The 18,538-nt window shown below is 46.3% G+C and overlaps 1 protein-coding gene and 1 long non-coding RNA gene across 4 annotated transcripts in view; one reads left to right on the top strand and one right to left on the bottom strand.

Moving 5' to 3' along the window:
- Nucleotides 1-18,538, top strand: part of LOC120884199 (uncharacterized) — a 218,645-nt gene that overhangs the window by 22,105 nt on the left and 178,002 nt on the right. Inside the window, exon 2 of the long non-coding RNA XR_013436335.1 lies at nucleotides 3,556-3,592. This is a non-coding gene — a long non-coding RNA (uncharacterized LOC120884199). The remainder of the gene's footprint in view (nucleotides 1-3,555; nucleotides 3,593-18,538) is intronic.
- Nucleotides 4,817-18,538, bottom strand: part of Shisa6 (shisa family member 6) — a 285,217-nt gene continuing 271,495 nt past the window's right edge. For 2 of the 3 annotated variants that reach the window (XM_078042901.1, XM_078042900.1), the window contains 3 exons: nucleotides 17,026-17,082; nucleotides 13,100-13,252; nucleotides 4,817-11,367 (listed from right to left, as the gene is read on the bottom strand). In XM_078042901.1, the coding sequence (XP_077899027.1) occupies nucleotides 10,814-11,367; nucleotides 13,100-13,252; nucleotides 17,026-17,082 (764 nt within the window). In that variant the 3' untranslated portion in view covers nucleotides 4,817-10,813. The remainder of the gene's footprint in view (nucleotides 11,368-13,099; nucleotides 13,253-17,025; nucleotides 17,083-18,538) is intronic. The other variant, XM_078042899.1, reaches the window with a different exon arrangement.

The raw sequence follows: 18,538 nt of genomic DNA, 5'->3' as shown, positions 1-18,538 counted from the left end.
CTGGTCGTACATTCAGGCCTTGTATCTTATGAGCTGCTTTTATAGTCTACAATAAGAATAAACAGTGACTCTATTCTCATTATTTGCCTTAACTAATTTCAGTGTCTTTTAATTTCTTTCTACCAAATAACTCCTGCATAAGATACTCACTAACCAATTTGAAATGGAAGTGGACATTAGCTTCATATGCAATATATCAGAGGCAGAAATGTTTTACCTGCCTTAGAGAAGAATGCCTTAATAGTTTTGCTCTGATAATAGAGAAGGGGACCTTTATACCTATATACTCCTGGCCTTGGGCTCCAAACACAACATGGCAACCCTGGTGGTCACTGATGCTGCTCACTGTCTATTTACTGTTCTCTGTCTTCCTGGAACATGGTGGAATCACATTTTCCCAAAGCTAATCCCTAAGTAGTGTGGGATTGTGTAAACATATCCAGACAGGAAGATATGGCAGAATTGCTCTGTGCCACTCTGAGCCGCCACTGAATTGTCTTTTCCAGACTCTCCATTGTTCTCTTGCCTTCGCCATGTTTCCAGTTGACATTGCTGAGAGTGGCTGCTCCATCTATTTCTGGGTTCTTGAGTAGGAATGAGAAAGTGCAACAGAAACCCAGCTGATTCACAGCACAGTGGGACTGAAGAGTAATCCTTGGAGGTTTAAAGAAGATGTAGGAGTTGTTTTTCATCATAGCATAATCCTGCCTATTCTGCTTGATTTCATGATCCCTCACCATATACACTATACACACATACACACACATATAATATATATATATATATATATATATATATGTATATCACTTTAAATTATATATCTCACATATATATCACTTCAATTTTTTCTGTATTTATTTTACTGGTGCATTATAATTGTACATAATGGTGGAATTCATTGTTACATATTCCCTTTGAATTTTGACACACTCTGGTATGTGTAGGTTTTAAAGGTTCCCATTCAACCTTATAATGTCATTTAAGGCATGTGCCACAGCGCATCTGGCTTGTGTTCTATTTCCAAGGGCATAACAGTTAAATCATCAACTGTTGAGAACTTTCTATGGAAATGCAATCTTTGGGATTTGCCATTTAAGAGTCATATAATACCTATGAAACTTTCCTATATATAGTTTTACACTCTGCCTCAGTTTTCTCCTCATTTTTTATACTCAATTTTCTGTAAACTTATTTTATTCCAATCAGTTCCCTAAAGCCAGGTCAGGCTATGCAGACCAAGGCTATTCTGATAATCTAGTCTTTATTCTGAGCATATGGCTAAAAACTCTCAAAATTGAAAAAAAAGGTCAAAATGATGGGCATCTCAAACTCAAATGTGTTTAGAGTTACGTAGGGATGCAGACACAATGCAAATTCTAAGGTTCCATTGCAAGAGATTCTGATTCAGAAAGTCTAGGGAGGGCACTGGCCATCTGCACTATAGTGAGCTCCCAGGCGATACTCATGTTGCTACTCTGTGGACCACACTTGAAGTAGCATGGCTTCAGATGATGGTTTTTAGTTTTCTCCAAGTCTAAAATGAAGACCAGTGTGTGAACCAATATCTTCTATGGAGTAGAGGGGATCTTCTCCATAATTGCTGTGATGAGCTAGCATGAATAACACTTATAACTGGCTCAAGAGAGAATTACTAAAGTGTGCTCCATTGGGAATGGGGGAGGGTGGAAATCTTGTTAATCTGTACTTGTTTTATATCTTTACAACTTGGAGTTCAGATGAAGGCTGGAGGTGGAATTTTTTTTCCTCCTGTTTGTAGGCAGAGGTCTGGCCCTGAATCACACATTTGTACTCTATTTCCTCCTCCCTCCCTCCCTCCCTCCCTCCCTCCCTTTCTTCCTTCCTTCCTTCCTTCTTCCCTCCCTCCCTCTTCCTCCTCCTTCTTTTTGGACTAGGATTGAACTCAGGTGCACTTAACCGTTGAGTGGCATCCCCAGCCATTTTTATTTTTTTAAATTTTGAGATAGGGTCTTGCTAAGTTGCTTAGGGCCTTGTTAAGTTGCTAAGGCTTGCCTTGAACTTGCAATCCTCCTGCCTCAGCCTCTCAAGTCACTTGGATAATAGGCATGTGCCACAGCATCCAGCTTGTGTTCTATTTCCAAGGGCATAACCATTAAATCATCAACTGTTGAGAACTTTCTATGGAAATGCAATCTTTGGGATTTCTTTGACAGCCAGCTGTTGAACTTGGGAACTCACAAAAAGTTATGTGAAACAGAGGCCTCATTCTTCTTTCTCAATATTTTCGCTTCCTCTAGAGCTATCTTTTTGATTCAATGGCAGATAGGTTGACAACTGGGTAGATAGTGTCCTGTAAGTGGTGTCCCCAGACAAGTATTTTATTCCTCCTTATCCATCCCTCTCAATCCTTTGTTTATGATCAAAATCAGCTAAGCTCCTCAATTCCCTGAAACATTTTAACAAAGTCATGCAACAGTTTAGATTGCCGGGTCCAGTCTACTCATTTTGGTTTAAATGAGAAAGTTGAGATTGTAGGGGAGAAATAAGTTTTTCCAGGTCACACAGAAGAATCTGAGCAGAACCTGGGCAGAGCCAGTGCAGTGAAAAGGATCTCCTAACCCCTTTCCCAGACCAATGTTTTTCAACTGCATACACTTCTCATGGGATCAGAAAATTGAGATGAGCAGGAGGAAGGAAGACAGCAATGTGGGCACCCAACGTTCTTTCAGCTACCCAGAAGCCCAGACACGATTTGAATGTTGTTCTGCCATCACTAAATTGTAAACTATCAGACCTGGGAAGAATGTATCCCATTCTCTAACTCTTACAGTAATGACACTGGGCAACACATACATAGTATAAAATTTACCAATTCTCTTATTTTAGGAAATTTAAGACATTGCTTTTCCAAATTCTGCTTCCAAACCCCTTCTGCTTTTCCCATTCCGGATACTTGCAGCCCAAATGTGACTGTCCTTGGTCTCGGGTCCTTAAAGGAAAAATATTTCTTGCTCTTCCTGGAGGTTTTGAGCTTCATTCTCATATTGAGAGAGGAGAAAGAAGATCATTAGTGTCCAAAGAGACACTGCTGGTGAAAAGCTGCCCAAGATCCCTGGATCTTAGTGCATCCAAAGCAGGTTTTCTTTGGTCTTTGCTTGTTAACGATGGTGTATTCAAACCTCCTTTATTTAGATCTCACTGATTTGGAATCAACAGTAATTGTGACAGGGACTAAACTGAGATTTACCTCTTAGGATTAAAGAGAGAAAGTTGAATAAATTGTTGGAGTTCATGCTATTTAAAGAGAGATAGGTAGCCTATTTAAGAAAAAAGTCTGCAGCAGTGGATGGAACTCAGTGGTAGAACACATGCCTAGGATGCTCAAGACCCAGTTCACACACCACACACACACACACACACACACACACACAAAGATGTTTTAAAGTATTGTAGAAGCACCATCTATAGCATGTTCAGAACCCTGACCTATACCTCTTGGCCATTTTATTTATATGTTATGCTTAGCTGTACCATGATCTGAGAATTTTAAAATCTGTCTGTTTGTTTGTTTTGCAGTGTGGGGGGATGGAACCCAGGGCCTCTCCCATTCGAGGTAAGTGCTCTACCACTGAGCTAGCTATACCTCTACCTCTAATATAGCTGTATTTCCCAGCTATACCTCTTGAGAGATTATATTGGGGAATATGTTTTAGTTTAAGCAATGTAACTAAATTGTACTTCTCTGAAAGAAGAAAGAATCTTCCACTGCATAGTTTTGTTTTCTTTTGGGTTTCCTTTTAATAATGGAGATGGCTTAGTGAAGTTTTCTATACTCACAGTGTGTGCATGTGTGTATTTACTCTGAGTTGTCCTGGGTTGGAGACACTCTGACTTAGAAGCAATGATACTGAAATAGTGATTGTTGTAATGCCTAAATATAGTTCAGAATAGGTGTAGTTATGTGTTATAGTGTTCAAGAATAGTAAACAGGTTTGAAACTTCATCCTAGGTAATAAATGACATTGATAGGAGAAAATAAGATGATTTTTTCATGTAAGCCCAATGCATCCAATGAGAAGGATTTATTTTAAAGGGGATGGAGAGTTGGGAAGAGAGTGTGACTGACTGAATTCTGGGAGCAATGGAGATGCTGAAGTTGGGGGTTAGTCAACCATCCTGTTAGGTAACACTGTTTTTGCTCATCCTGTACCTAAGCTATGATGAATAATGGACTACCTTAACAGCAAAGGGGTGAGAAAGTTCAAAGAAAATAATATGCAAGATGCGGCTAGAGAAAGAGCCCTGAACACACACAACTCCAGATCTAAAATCAGTTATTATGGTGCAACGTGATCCTCTGGATTAAGTGGCCTGGACATGAAACTACTTTCATGCTAACCATAGCACCTAACTTTTAAATCCAGCTAAGACCTAAGGTCCAAGCACAGTGGATTTATGAATATGGACACAACATTAGAACTTGTGACTCTGTTTTGAATTGGTATACTTTGTCCATGGTACCCATCCTGGGTCCACCTTCCTACATTCCTTTTATTCCCAGTTTTCAAAAGTACTATTAAATTTTAATGTGTAAACTGCATCATTTACCCACATACACACTTTGGTGATTGTAGTAAATGTATATGGTTGTGCATCCAATACCACAACCTGGTTTTAAAGCCTGGGCTCACCCCAAATGTTCCCAAGATCCTGTTTGCAGCCGATCCCTGCTTCCACCATCCCCTCCGATGATCCTCTACCTCTTTTTCACACTTTTCAATTAGCTTTGGTTTGAACCCTGTAAAAGTAAGTAGGTGGCTACTTTCAGAGACATGGGTTATGTTGAAACAGCTTTATTTTTTTTTAATCCATAAATATCTGTTACTGACAAAAGTGGAAAAATCCTTAAGACTAAATCTTACTAAAGTGATACCTGTTTACAGTACATATAGAATGTGCTTTGACAGGTAAGTAGGACGATGAGATTTGTACAGAAGCAGTAACGAGGGCACTGCTTGCCATGAAGCTTACATATGGGTAATGAAGAAACTGTGCAAAGGTACGGATAGAAAGGTACTGTTCATCAATACTACCATATAATAAACATAGAATCCATAAATTGGGCTAATGCATAAAAATGTTCATTAATCCCCCCCACTTAGGAAATTGTGTCCCCAAACTAAAAATATTACAGTAAGAATTGCTTTTTTATTAGAGAATTTCAAGAACTCTTTACTACAAAACGTCCAGTGGAGTTATAGAACTAGAGGAATATTTGCCACTACGAAGCAAATGAACGGGTCCTCCCAGGGAGTGGCTCTCTCAAGGGTCACTGCAGGGTGGGCAGCACAGTTGAGCAGGGTCTTCCTCTCCCTCCGCATGGAGGGTATTAAGGAAACAGACAGCATCATTTTTCTGAACGATGGAAGGTTTATGTGTTTGCCGATTTACAAGATGGTTTGGATGAGACCAACTTGGAATCTCCATTCCTGCTTCACAAGCCTTCATGGGGAGGACAATAGTGTCCCAGGAGGGGCCAGAAAGATACTAGAGTGGGGTGAGTGCCCACCTCCTAGCAGCCCAGGTGGCGGCGCCTCCTCCCCTCTGGTTGGAATGGAGCCTCCGCGTCCAGACTTGGTCTTCAGGATGCGTGTTCCAGAGTGGGATTTAAGAACATTCTTTGCCACGCAGAGTCTTTGCCAACTCTGAGGCTCAGAATGTATTTCCCAGCTGTCCTCAGATACAAACTTCATGCCCCACATTCCCAGGCAGGCTCTGAACTTTCCTCCTCCAGTCCATTCCCTATCTGAAATTGGAATCGCCTCCCTCCAGCTATAAAGGGCCACTTCAAAAACGAAAACTCCAGACTCAGAATTTCCCAGTGACCTAGACATCTGGGTGGTTTAGGTGTGTGTCTACAGGAGAGGCTTCCGTGACGCATGGTTGGTGACCTTTTGAATGGTCACACCCTTCATCTTCTGGTCTGAGAGTAACTGTGGGTGGCTGAGCCCGTTGAGCCCACCCCAGGCTTTGGTGAGGAGTCTGGTGGCTGTCTAGGGCTTCTGAGGATGTCACCAGGGGCAGGCAGAGTGGGATGTGTGCAGCTCAGTTGAGGTGGAAAGGATATGGAGAAAGGATGGTAGATGAGAGGCTGATGGACATGAGAGCCCTAGAATGTAAGAGCTGGGTGAGACTTTGAGGCTCATCTAGACAAAGCCCCTTGTTTTACAGATGGGGGAAACTGAGGCACTGAGCAGGAACATGATTCCCCCTTGGTCACATGGCAAGAGGGAGAAAAAGCCAGGGCTGGGAGCCACATCTCCAGAGCCACAGCCCTGTGCTTTCTTTTTCTCCCCGAGTCTGCCGTCTTCCAGAACCAAATACAGAGCCCAGGAAGACTTCTTTCACATTGAATCTGCCATTAAAATGCTGCATTTTATAAAAAATAACATTTGAACCCTGAAAAATACTTCGTTAAAACACAACATGCTCCCTTGAAAATATTCCAGAGCAAAGTTTCCCAGATTTGGAGAGAATGACAGGAATGTGAATGGGAGGTAATATGTCCACAATTCTTAGAATAGGTGCCTTCCCGGGTCCAAGGGATTGGAAGCCCTTTCAAACTTTTACCTTGGGTCAAGTCCACAGATGCCTGTGGAAGGAATCAGGGTGGAAGGCTGGTGGCAGACAGAGTATCTCTGAAGAAAATGGATTGAGTTGGGTGGCAGGGACTTGGGATGGATACTCCTCTATGTGTTGAGAGCTGTGAGTCTTTCAAATCCTTTGGAACAAATGGGGGGGTGGGCGGAGGTTGTGATGCACACTATCAGGAAGGAGAAATGAGTAAGAGCAGTTGCTGAGAGCCCCCAAAGGTATGAATCTTTGGCCAGAGCAGGAGCCTCTGGGCTAGTAGAAGCCTGGAGCAGGGGCTTCACGGGTCTTGCAGCTATAGAAACCAAGGCTGATATTTTAGCCATGATACCTCTAACCTAGCAACCCTCCCCCTTCCCTCCCTTCCCTCCCAAAGATCAGCAGGGGAGAGCCCTTGGCTCTACACCCTGGGCTATCACCTTACAGGTGTAGGAATCGAAGTATAAACCAATAAGACCAAAAGAGGACTCCAGCAATGTCTGATTCTTCCACAGTTTTTACCCAAAGCTCTAGTTCTTGAAACTAGAGACTCTAGCAGGACCAGAGAAAAGAAATTAGGGATGGAGGAAGAGGGAAATGAGAAGAAGGAGAAAACTGGTATACGAGAGAGAGACTGAGGTTGAGAAGAGAGTGAGCTTAGAAACAGAAGGGGATACGATACGTTTCAGCTGGGGAGAGGGTTGGAACTTTCTAAGAGGCAGACCCATTGCCCAAGACACTGGGGAATCCTGAGGGAAGAAGCCCAGTTCGGAGGTTAAGGGATCCTAGGCAGGAGGAAGCAAGACAGGAAAGGTGGAAGGGCATGAGGGATCTTGAGATCTTCAGGAAGAACACACAGAGCAGGAGAGACTTGTGCCGACTCCTGTCCATTTCTATCAGAGCAATGGAGACATGCAAGAAAGAACAAAAAAGGAGCAGAGGGAAATCTTGGGCTTTAGGCTTTCTTTACTAGGGAGGGACAGGGGCACTTTATTATGAAGGAAGTGTTGCTCTTCTGGGGATAGCAAAGGCCACTGACCTGGTGGGGCTGGAAGTTGTGAATCTAGGTTCCAGCCCCAGAACCCTCTCTTTGTGAGAACTTACCTGGTATCGTGGCTTTGCTTATTCCAACGATATGATGGGGCAACTGAATTAACGAGACACAGCAGTCCCCCCTTATTGGCAGGGGATATCCTCCAAGACCCCAAGTAGATGCCTGAAAATGCAGATGGTACCAAGCTCTGTATATATATGTTTTTTTTTTCTTATACATGCACATGTGTGATAAAGTTTAGAAATCAGACATGGAAAGAGATTAGCAACAACAGGTAGTAATAAGATAGGATAATTATAGCAATATATTGTCATAAAAGTTATATGAATTCAGTTTTTCTCTATTAATAAAGAGTCAAGACAAATATTAATATTTTAGGACCATGTTTGATGGAAACAGGGTGATGCAAAACTGTGAATGAGTGGGGGACTGCCGTCCCTCTATGTCCCAGTTAAGACATAGTTTTCTGGATTTTGCTATAGGGGGACTGAATTGGAGCATGTTTGTAGACCTGTCTCTATGTAAACCCATCGCTGTCCCTTTTTCTCTTGCTTTCTGTTCTTCACTCCCTCTTTTCCTCCTTCCCTCCTTCCCGACTCAAGGGTGAGACAGGAAAAAAAAAATCCTTTAAAAGAAGTAAGGGTTCTAAGCAGAATTTTCTGCTCCGACGGACACCAAAGATTTTCAACCAGACAGTGGTAAGGCTGGAATGAGAAATTTTCTGGGATCAACCTGTCCAACAACCCTTGAGACAGATACCTTGTCAGAGACAGGGCTGAGGGAAAAGCATCCCCCCTGGGGGATGGAGAACTTGGCGGCTAGAAGATGCCTAGATGGGATGTGCCCAGCTCTCGGGTTTAGTGTGTGCATGTGTGGACACCCGGGGAGGACATTCTCACCTACCCATGTCCTGTCCTCATCCCCTCGGCCAACAAGTGGCTCTCAAGGCTTAGGGGCCAGCTGTGAGACACATCTTTGATTCTGGGAGTGATCCACTGCTATATTTAGACTTGTTTTCTGAGCCTTCTTAGAAGCCTCCAGCCTTCTAGAACAAACATTCATAAACCCCTGGGGACCAGCCCTTAAGAAGGTTTATGTGTTTGTGGGGAAGAAAGCAAAGTGGACCCTGGCTCCCTGGCACCCCAGTCCCAGGGACACTTTCCCAGTGGGGAAGCTGGGGGCTGCATCTCTGTAAGCCCAAACCTCCATCCCCTCAGGATTCATGCCAGGCATTCCTGTTCACTCTGGGAAGTGAGCCTTGGGAAGAAGGGGAGGAGAAAAGAGCTTTGCAATTTCTTGAAATCTGTAAGAGGAAGCAGTCCATTGATCTCTCTGCCGTTGGTGGACTTGATTAAATATCCCCAGGGTGGATACTGAGGAATCCTCCCACCCTTCTTTTTTTATAAAGGGCCATCCATGCGGAACTGAGGGAATGTCAAATTCCAGTTAAGGGCACCGGTTGCTGGAGTCTGTTTTTCTCTCGTCATGCCTTTACCAAACAGTCTGGAACCGATTTCCCCCAGCCCCAGCTGGGAAAGGTGCCCTGGCTCTGAGAATGGAGGAGCCCCCATCTCCCTTCCCCTGGTCTTGGGGGGAGGGTGCGGACACTGCTCTGTTCATGGTTAGTTCCCCAGGAGCGGTTAACCATTGTCCACTCTCTAGGTTGAAGACAGCAAAGGGGCTGGGCTGGGCTGGCAGTGGAGCCCCTCACAGAGAGGGTGGGCGCAGGTCTGCCTGATGCCCACTGCAGGGAAGAATTAATGAGGTGTGTCGGGGGGATGGGCTAGTTAGCCCCCAGATCCGCAGCCCAGAAGACCTTTGTTTAAATGCATTTGACAATGTGTCTGTGCCCCTTTGGGCCACGGGTCTGAGGAAAGAGCATCCCGGACAGAGTAATGGAGCTGCAGGTAGATGCCGTGGGGGAAGGGAAGCCAGGGTGGGAGAGGGAGTTCTGAACCCAGAAGGAGCCCAGCAAATAGGCTGAAATGGGGGAAAGAGGAGTGTGAATGGTGTAGGACAACTACCTCAGGGATGTCCTTCTTGTTGGGGGTGCTGAGCACCCCGTCTCTAGAAGCATTTGCCTCTGTCCTGCCTGAGGCTCATGGTAGAGGATAAGCAGAGACCTGGAAAGATGGGAATGGTGAGCCCCTGAGATCCTGGGCATCACAGTGGCCCTCCCCACCCTGCCTCTCTCTGACCACCGAAGGTGCCTCCGGGAAGCAAAACAGGGGTGGAGAAGGCAGGCCTGAGTGGCGGTCATAGTTCAGACCTAGAGGCCTGGAAGAAATGTGGGGGTGATCAGGAAGGGCACTCCTGAAGTCCCTGCATCCCACTGCTACTCCCCTTGGGCTAAGGGGACAAGAGCTAAAGCCCCAGAGAACTTGAGGGTGAATCAAGTAGGCCTAGGGAAAGCCAGTCCCCTGTAGGAGGGGGGCCAGGGCCTCCAGTTGGAACAGAACAGGGGTCCCAACAGCAAAGACGCAGCTGAAGGACAGAATGCTCCCTGTCGCCGGGTTGAAGAGAGGGAAGGAGGGCCAAGGTGGGGTCAGCAAAGGAAGGGCCACTTGGTGGGGACCAGAGAGTTCCAGCAGGCAGAAGAGAATCGTTATTGTGCTTATGAACACAGCAGCTCTCCGACTGCGAGAGCGAGCAGGCAGTTTGTAGGCACTAGAAGATTTCCGTGATGCATTCTAGGTCAATGAATGAGACCGAGCAGCCTCGTCGGTCAGCCCACTGACTGTACCCGCTGGCCGGTTCCAACCCAGGCGGCTTCAGATCAGGAGAGGGTCTTTTTGGCTGACAGAACCTGCCACTGAGTCCTCAGAAGGGGGAGGAGGGGACGTGGGACAGAGGGGAGCCCGTGAAGGTGTGGGAGTGAGACTGGGGCCTCACCTCTCTCCTCACTCCCTGGGAACTCTACTGGAAGAGTAAGAGCAGTCACAGTCGCTCCAGATACTGGGTCTGAGTGTTGGACCAGGCCAAGGGGCTGCGTCCCCTGGGGGGTATGGCTTTCTCAACCAAGGTGCACACCCCCACCTCCCACATAGGGGACCAGGGAAGGGAGAAGTACAAGGCTCCTGACCCCTGCCCTGTCCTGCCCTTCCCTGCCCGGTCCCAGCCCATCAGATGGCCCCAGCCGGGCCCCGCCAGTCACACGGTCACTTCAGTCTTGCTGGCGGTATAGCAGGTGTGGTGGCCAGGGATGTAGTGCAGCTGCTCCACCGTGTTGTGTCTGCGTGAGGCAAAGGCGTGGCGCTTGGCTGCCGTGGAGTGACTCTTGCCAAGGGTGGCGTAGGAGTTATTGGAGGCACTGGGATGGGAGTGCATCTTGGTCATGCGGTAACGGTCCAGCACGGGCGTGGACACAAAGACGTCCGTGTGCGAGATGGCCCGTGACAGCGACTGCTCGGGGAAGGCCGTCCGCTCTGGGGACAGCAGCGGATCCTGGGAGTGCAGGCGCTCGGTGGAGAGCAGCTGCTCATCAGACAGGATGCGGTCGTAGGGCATACTGAACTCATCCGGCAGGCGCCGCTCTGGGGACAGGACCCTGTCCTGGGACATGGCCCGGATGGGCCTGCGAGGTCGTTCTCGTGGCAACGGCTTCTGCTGTGACATCTGGATGACATTGAGGGGGAGAGTGCCCCGGGCAGCCAGATCAGGCAGGTGCCTCCGTCTCATGTAATACTCATCAGCCTCCTTGTCAGCTGCAGGGGAGACAGAGAGAAGAGAGAGAAGATAACACGTGACCCCATAGCCATGCCTTGGATAGAGCCCTTCAGGCAACTTGCTCAACACAGACCTGTAACTCTTCCAGGACAACATAGCCAAAGTCCTTTAGTTGATGGAATGGGACACAGAGGCCCAGACAAGTGAAGGCCATGCTACTCTACTGAATGTGCAAACTAACCCTTGGGGGTTCTGATTCAGGGGTTTGGTAGGGGTCCAACAGTCTGCCTCTCTAACATGCTCCCAGGTGCTGCTCCTGGTCCAAGGACCACTTCAAGTAGCAAGAGGTTAAGGGGCTTCCTCAAGATTACCAGAGAGTTCATGCAGAGCTGATGCAAGCCCAACTCTCTGAGCCCTTCTGCCCTGACACTGTACCTGTCTCACCACAGTCCTGAAATAGAATGGTTCCCTGTCTTGCTGAAACATCTAAGCAGCACTCGGCAGCTTTCAGATACGAGGTCTAGAGACTCTTTGGGAGCTGGGTCACAGAACCAGCCTCCTGGTAGGATAAGTAAGATGCTGCAACTACAAGGCACTTGTGAAAATCCTTAACTTAGCAATATAGTAACACCTTCTCTGGAATAGCAGCCAATGCGCAGGAAGCCAACACACGGGCATCCAGCCCCCACACAACCATACAATCAGCCTACACAAACTCTTGCCTGTACCCACAACTATAGCAGGCTGAAGGATCCTATGTGTGCATTTCATTCAGATGCTCCATGCTTTTCTTACAGACCTTCCCTCTAGACCTTTGAATTTATGTAGGACACACACAAACCTGCATTGCCCCAAATTTCAGCCGTGAGACCTCCTATAGACAGCATTTGAATTTTCTGCCAAATGCAGGAATGGGGCCTGCTTCTCATTTGGCCCAGAGGAGTCGCTGATGGATATATCCTGCCTAATGAGCGACATTCCCTCATTCCAGGACATCCATCAGATTCCTCAACTCATCAGAGATGCCCTCCTCTTGCCAGAGAAACTCAATGTTCCACCACAGAGGTGTCTGATGTAAACTTGAGCCATCCTGCCCAGAAGCCCTGAGTCTTGAATTGCAGTTGGATGATCATCAAAAGAGATTCATGGGGAGAGCAGGGGGAAAGAGTGGTCCAAAGGTCAGAAGATCTGGAAAGGAGAGCTGTCATTCAATGAACTTTCTTGACTTCTTAGTATCTTATACCCATCAATACCATAGCCTACCTGGACTCAAATGGCAGAACTGCAGTCCCTGGATAAACTAGCTTTAACTGATGAAATGGGATTTGCACCTGAGAGGTAGAAGTCTTTGTTCCTTCAGATGGCATTGCTCTGATTAGAGAGGGAGCTGGTTTATGAGGCTTTTGAAAGGTCTCAGAGAAAGCTCTGGACACTACTACTGTCTATTTCAAGATAGGATATAGAGCAAGAAGTGCCCAAGGTTTGAAAAACACAGGTGGTGTGTAGGCTAGGGAAGGCTCCTTGCAGTTGAACTGGTGCATGAGTTGAAGTGCTGCCCCCTATGGGAATGTAGATCTGAGTCCTGTGGCCTCTCTTCTCTCTATGGAAAGAGTGAACTCAGACCATGTACACCTTCCTGTGTACCACTCCCTCTTTGTCCTTGGGATTCTGCACCTGTCCTCTTGGTAACTAGACAAGAGAGTGAGACATAGGAGGATGCTTTGGAGATCCTCAGAGACAGACCTCAGCCCCAAGGGGAACTTGGCTTACTTAGCCTCTTCAGAGATGAGTACTTGCTCGGGTTGGTCTTCACTGCGGACTCATAGGAGGGGGGAAGGTGAGCCAAGTTCTGGAAAGAGCGGGAGAAGGAGAGGTCATAGGGCTCGGTGGCTGATGTCAGGATGTTGTTCATCCTTGGCTTCTCTGCAAGAAAAGGGAGGGAAGTGCATTGCATTAGTGAAGACAAAAGCTGAGGTAGGCAAGAGCTATAGTCCAGGTTGCCTCTCTCCACTTTCTGCCTCATCATTCACTAGAGTCCCCATTCTGCTTTCCTGATTCACTAGGCTAGGACACAGCAGGTGCTGTTGACTCAGTTTCCCTCGAGTTCAGTTCCAGTTGTCAATAAGCCTAGGAGGAGGTTTTAACTGTCACTGGCTCCTATGGCATTGACCGTTCCTTGAATGGCAGACTGAACTCAGACTCAGAAGTAGAATTTTTCTCCTGGGACATCACTGGGTTGTCTGATGAAAATGTAAGCCAGATGTAACTGAGGAGCATCATAAAATCATCCACTTCTGTGCTGAAGTATCCTCCACTAATAGCTGCAGGAAAACCCCACTCTCTGACTCAGACAAATTGGTCTTGGGAGGAGCTGTATGTAGACGTCTTCTACATACCCGTGGAGGAAGGGCATCTAGGACTCAACTCTGCTACAGTTCCAACCCACGCTCTGTGCATGATGTCATTCCGCTCCTCAGACAGCTACTTCTCCTTTGGCCTTCTCCAAGCTGCACACCCGACAAGCCATTGTGAGCCTCCCCTCCAAGGTATCTTACTTTAATCCCTTTCCCAGGAGCCCCTTTAGTCTCTCTAAGGTGCTAGAGGAAAGAATGTGGGCAGTCATGCTCATCACACCCTTCCTCTTCCCCTGAGATTTTTCCTCTTCCCTTGAGATTCCAAGGTCAGAAGAGAGAGGATGGAATATTGCTCAGTGACAGACCTGGGGAGAAAATGGAGGAAGGGATGGAAAAAAAAATGGTAAAAGGGAAATGAAGTGAATGACCAATGGGGGCACCATGCAGGGTGAGCTAGGAGCCAGATTAGGAATAAGACAGGAAGGGAGAGAGCAGGGGCATGGCTGGGTAAGGGAGAGGTGGTGAGCACTGGGATCAGAGAGGAGTGGTGGGAAGGCAAACAAGCATGCCCTATAGCTTGACAGGAGGAAGAGGAGCCACAAAAAAAAAAAAAAAGACAGGAGGTAGTTGCTGGTGAAAATAGTGGCACTATTCTCAGAAACCAGGCAGTTGAGAGGCTACAGTTTGGCTGCATCATCCCTCCATCCTCCATGGTTGGTATGCCTCTAAGAAGAGGTCTTGGGACAGATGTGCAGATGGACTGTAGTTTCCCACACCTCTTGGCAAAGAGTGTGCTGGAATCATGGAACACGAGAATTCTGTGGACAATGGGGGGAGTGAGAAGCCCTCCTTGGCTTTATCCAAGGGCAACTCCAAGAATAAGGAACTCCTGGCTTCTCTATCCTTTCCTGCCTGCATTGTCACCCCCAGAACTGGGGATTGAGCCAGAGGATTTCAGCCAATCAGCTGTTGTTCATACCAGCTCGGTACATATGTGAGGGGGTGGGGGATGCTGTGCATCCCCGAGAGATCAGAACATACTGTACAGAGAGCACCTCCCTGGCATGGACCAGGACAGATGCCAGGAAGTGGGGTGGGCAGGAAGCTGACAGCTCTGATCCCTAGACTTGGTTCACAGCCACCAGTCCCTTGGCCTTTGTTTCTTCACTTCTGGATGTACTTGAGAAGAACAGACTTTTTTTCCTGCTGATTGGCATCATTCTTCCAAGGAGGCCATCACTCAGCTCACCCCCTTCCAAATGCAATATTTCTGGATACTGTTGCTCCACCAGTGTTTTCTAAAGCATGACACTGAGTCAGTGCCAACTCTAACTTGCCTTTTGTCCCCATCAGGATTGCCCCTGGCCCCTTGATCATGCTTTCTCTCCTTCCTCACTCTTCCTCTATCAGATTCTCCCCCTTAACTCCAAGCTCTTGGTTGTAATCATCTTTTCAGCTCACAATGACGTCTTCTCTTCTGGCTTGCTTAACCCTTCTCGCCAGTTCCACCTGGGTTAGTGTCTAACTGTTCTCCAATAATTTGACCTGAGTTGGTCTTGGGGCTCTTCATGGATTGCCATCTTCTTGACAGCAGATGCCTTGCTCTAGGATTTTCCTGATTATTTCATACTATGTGGCACCAAACAAGGATCCAATTGGACCTCTGTGGTTAATCAGGCCTCCTCCTTTCTTAATAATGGCTCTGCCAGTTTCTGGGGGAAAAGGTGATATCTAAGACAGGAATGCTCCCCCCTACACCTGAAGCTGCTCAAGGGCAGGTACTGGAGCTCATCAACACCCATCTCCTTGCCTCAGTTGGAGGAAAGATGGCAGGAAGAGAGATAAGGAGGATGGCTCTTCCTTTTGTACTTGGTCCTCTGTGCTTGTGCTGGCTCCTTCTAGGGAAAAATCAGCTCAGCCTTTGCTCTTTCCAGAATGTTACTGAGCCAGTGGAAGCTCTCGTCACCAGGGACATCCTGGGGCTCCCTATCTCTACTCTCTGATTTTCTCTTTGGGGATTCTTGCACAGATTGTTCTCACTCCCAAGGCTTCTGTTGCTGTCTCCAAAGTTTATCTTGGATCTTCTGCACTAACCTTCCCCCAGACTTCATTTCTGTATCCCTACATGCCTGTTGAAGGATTTTTTTTTCTTGCAAATCCTAGTCTCATATTAAACTCTTGATGTCCAGATCCAAACTCAGCACGCACAACTCCATTCCCCGTACACATGATTTTCCTGATTGCTTAGGTGGTATTATCAGCCCCTCCTTCACTCTTCTCATTCACCCTGGCTTGCTGTTCTTCACGGCTCTCCTCAGCCATGCTCAGTTACGAACACATCTTTCTCAACATGTTTCACATATCGATCCTCCTTCCTGCTCCCTCAATACTGCCACTTCTTTTCAATGATCTCTCTCAGTTCTAATTCTAGCTAGACCCTACAACCTGAAATATCTGATTATACTACTCTTTAGTCATATATTTCTACCAGGAGCACTACACTTAAGGGGCACATCAAAACAGTCTGTTCCCCTACTTTTAATTAAAATGTCCCTCTACCTCAATGCTGAGGCACTGTGCAATCTCACATGAGAGTGGTAGGTCTCTACCATGTGGGTTGTTGAATTTATCTTTGTATTTTTCAGACTCTCTCTCACTAAAACGAATAATGCTTATGCTCTTTCATAGCAAAGAGACAGGAATAATTGAAGCTTCACAGTTTACATGGCCATCTTATGTTCTGTTGAGCTTTGAACAGGGACTCCCCAAATAGGTTTTTCTCTGTGGTCCCAAATATTGTGACCTGGTGGGAGGATGTTAGAACCGAGGAGGGAAAAACATGGTTTTGTAACTCTTTGGCTGTCCTCCTCTGCTAAGGGTTCTTTGCCTCTTACCCTGCCAAGAGGCTGAAGCCCAATCAGCTCTGAGTTTCATCGAATATTAATTAGTTTGGGGAAGATGGAGATAGTTTAACCAAGTCTCATGTCCATTTGTATTAATGATGCCAAAAGTAGATTTGGGCAAAGAAGCGTGTTCATCTTCTTGCCGTAGACACAGAATCTATGACCGCAAGAAGTGACACATATTGCAAATGTAAATGAGTTGAGAAAGGATCTTGCTTCTTCTCTTTCATGGCAGGAAATCACTCTGATATCAGAGACAGAAGCACCAAGAAGGAAAAAGAGAAAGTGAAGATTTGTGGCCAGGAGGAGGGCAGGCATGTGGCTCCTCAGTTTCAGTGAGTCAATGACCATGCATTTGATGCTCAGATAGGCATCCATGGTTGGAATGGAGCCACTTGGAATGAGGATGGAATGCCGAGTGTTCTCAGTCATCTCTCACCATGTGTAGGGGTCTGGGTAGCACTGCTTAAAATCGGATGATTATACTGATGATCACCTGAAAGTCACAGAAAAGAAAAATTTAAAGAAGGGCTCAAACATTCCAATGTCTCCCCAACATGACAGCAGCCCTCTTTACCTCTAAGTCTTTTTCTGACTCAAGGGAAGTACTTCTAAGAAAGGCAGGAGTTAGTGTATTATGCTCCAAGAAACTTCCCCTGCTGTTTCTCTCTTTCTCCTGCTGCATCTGGGCTTCCTCTGTCACCATGGTGACCCACACCCATCCTTGGATGTGGCTTACCAGCTATACACATTTGTTGGGATAGAGGAAGGTGAAGAAGGAGCATTTGGCAAGCATATGTACATAGGATGGGGAACTGAGTTAGTGGGAGGGTGCTAGGATGTGATTAACCAGGATCCCTGACTTAAGGTTTTTGTTTTATTTTTTTTTATTTTTTGGTACTGGGGATTGAACCCAGGGACACTCAACTACTGAGCCACATCCCCAGTCCTCTATTGTATTTTATTTAGAGACAGGGTTTCTCTGAGTTGCTTAGGGCCTTGCTAAGTTGCTGAGGCTGGCTTTAAACTCACCTTCCTCCTGCCTCAGCCTCCAAAGCTGCTGGGATTACAGATGTGCACCACCGTGCCCAGCTTAAGAATTTTAAATACAGGTGTCTGGGGATATCCTGAGATGCAGCAAGCTGATGAGAACTATCCATTGCCTGAGATCAGGAGTCCTGGGTTCTAGGCTAAATGACATACCCAATAATTTAGAAGAATTTCTTTTATTAATGTTGCAAAAGCCTACTTAGATAGATCCATAAAATAAACAGATTTTGGGTATTGCTCTCAAAGTCCAGAGTTCAGGGCATTCCAAGAGCTTCTAAATGGTTAGAATGGAGATTTAGCTTGCCTCTAATGTATACTCCCAACATTGTATTATTGCTACAACTCAGTATTGTATTTTTTAAAAATATTTTTTAGTTATAGAGGGCACAATATCTTTATTTTGTTTATTTATTTTTATGTGGTGCTGAGGATCTAACCCGAGTCTCACACATGTGAGGCGAGCGCTCTACTTAGCTGAGCCACAACCCCAGCCCAACAGTATTGTATTCTTGATTTCTCTGGTGTGTGTATCTAATTTTAACCAAGAGACACAAAGTACTTTTTTTCTTTATTTCAGTACTGGGGATTGACCCCAGGGGGGCTAGGAGTGAGCTACATTCCCAAAGTTTTAAAATTTTATTTTGACACAGGGTGTCACTGGGTTGCCCAGGCTGGCCTTGAACATCTGATCCTCCTGCCTCAAACTCCCAAGTCATTGGGATTACAGGAGAGTGCCACCACACCAGCCTGCCAGGGTCTTTGCTTTATTATACCTGCACTGTGGAATATGGCTCTGTCATATTTTGTTTATTTTTATGTGGTGCTGAGGCTCTAACAGGGCTAGTACATCATCTTCACAGGGCTAGTACATCTGTCTCTATTTCTGTACATCTTGTTGAAAT

This window comes from Ictidomys tridecemlineatus, chromosome 3 (assembly GCF_052094955.1).
Source record: "Ictidomys tridecemlineatus isolate mIctTri1 chromosome 3, mIctTri1.hap1, whole genome shotgun sequence".
NCBI lineage: Eukaryota > Metazoa > Chordata > Mammalia > Rodentia > Sciuridae > Ictidomys > Ictidomys tridecemlineatus.
This window is presented reverse-complemented; position numbering and strand designations above follow the sequence as displayed.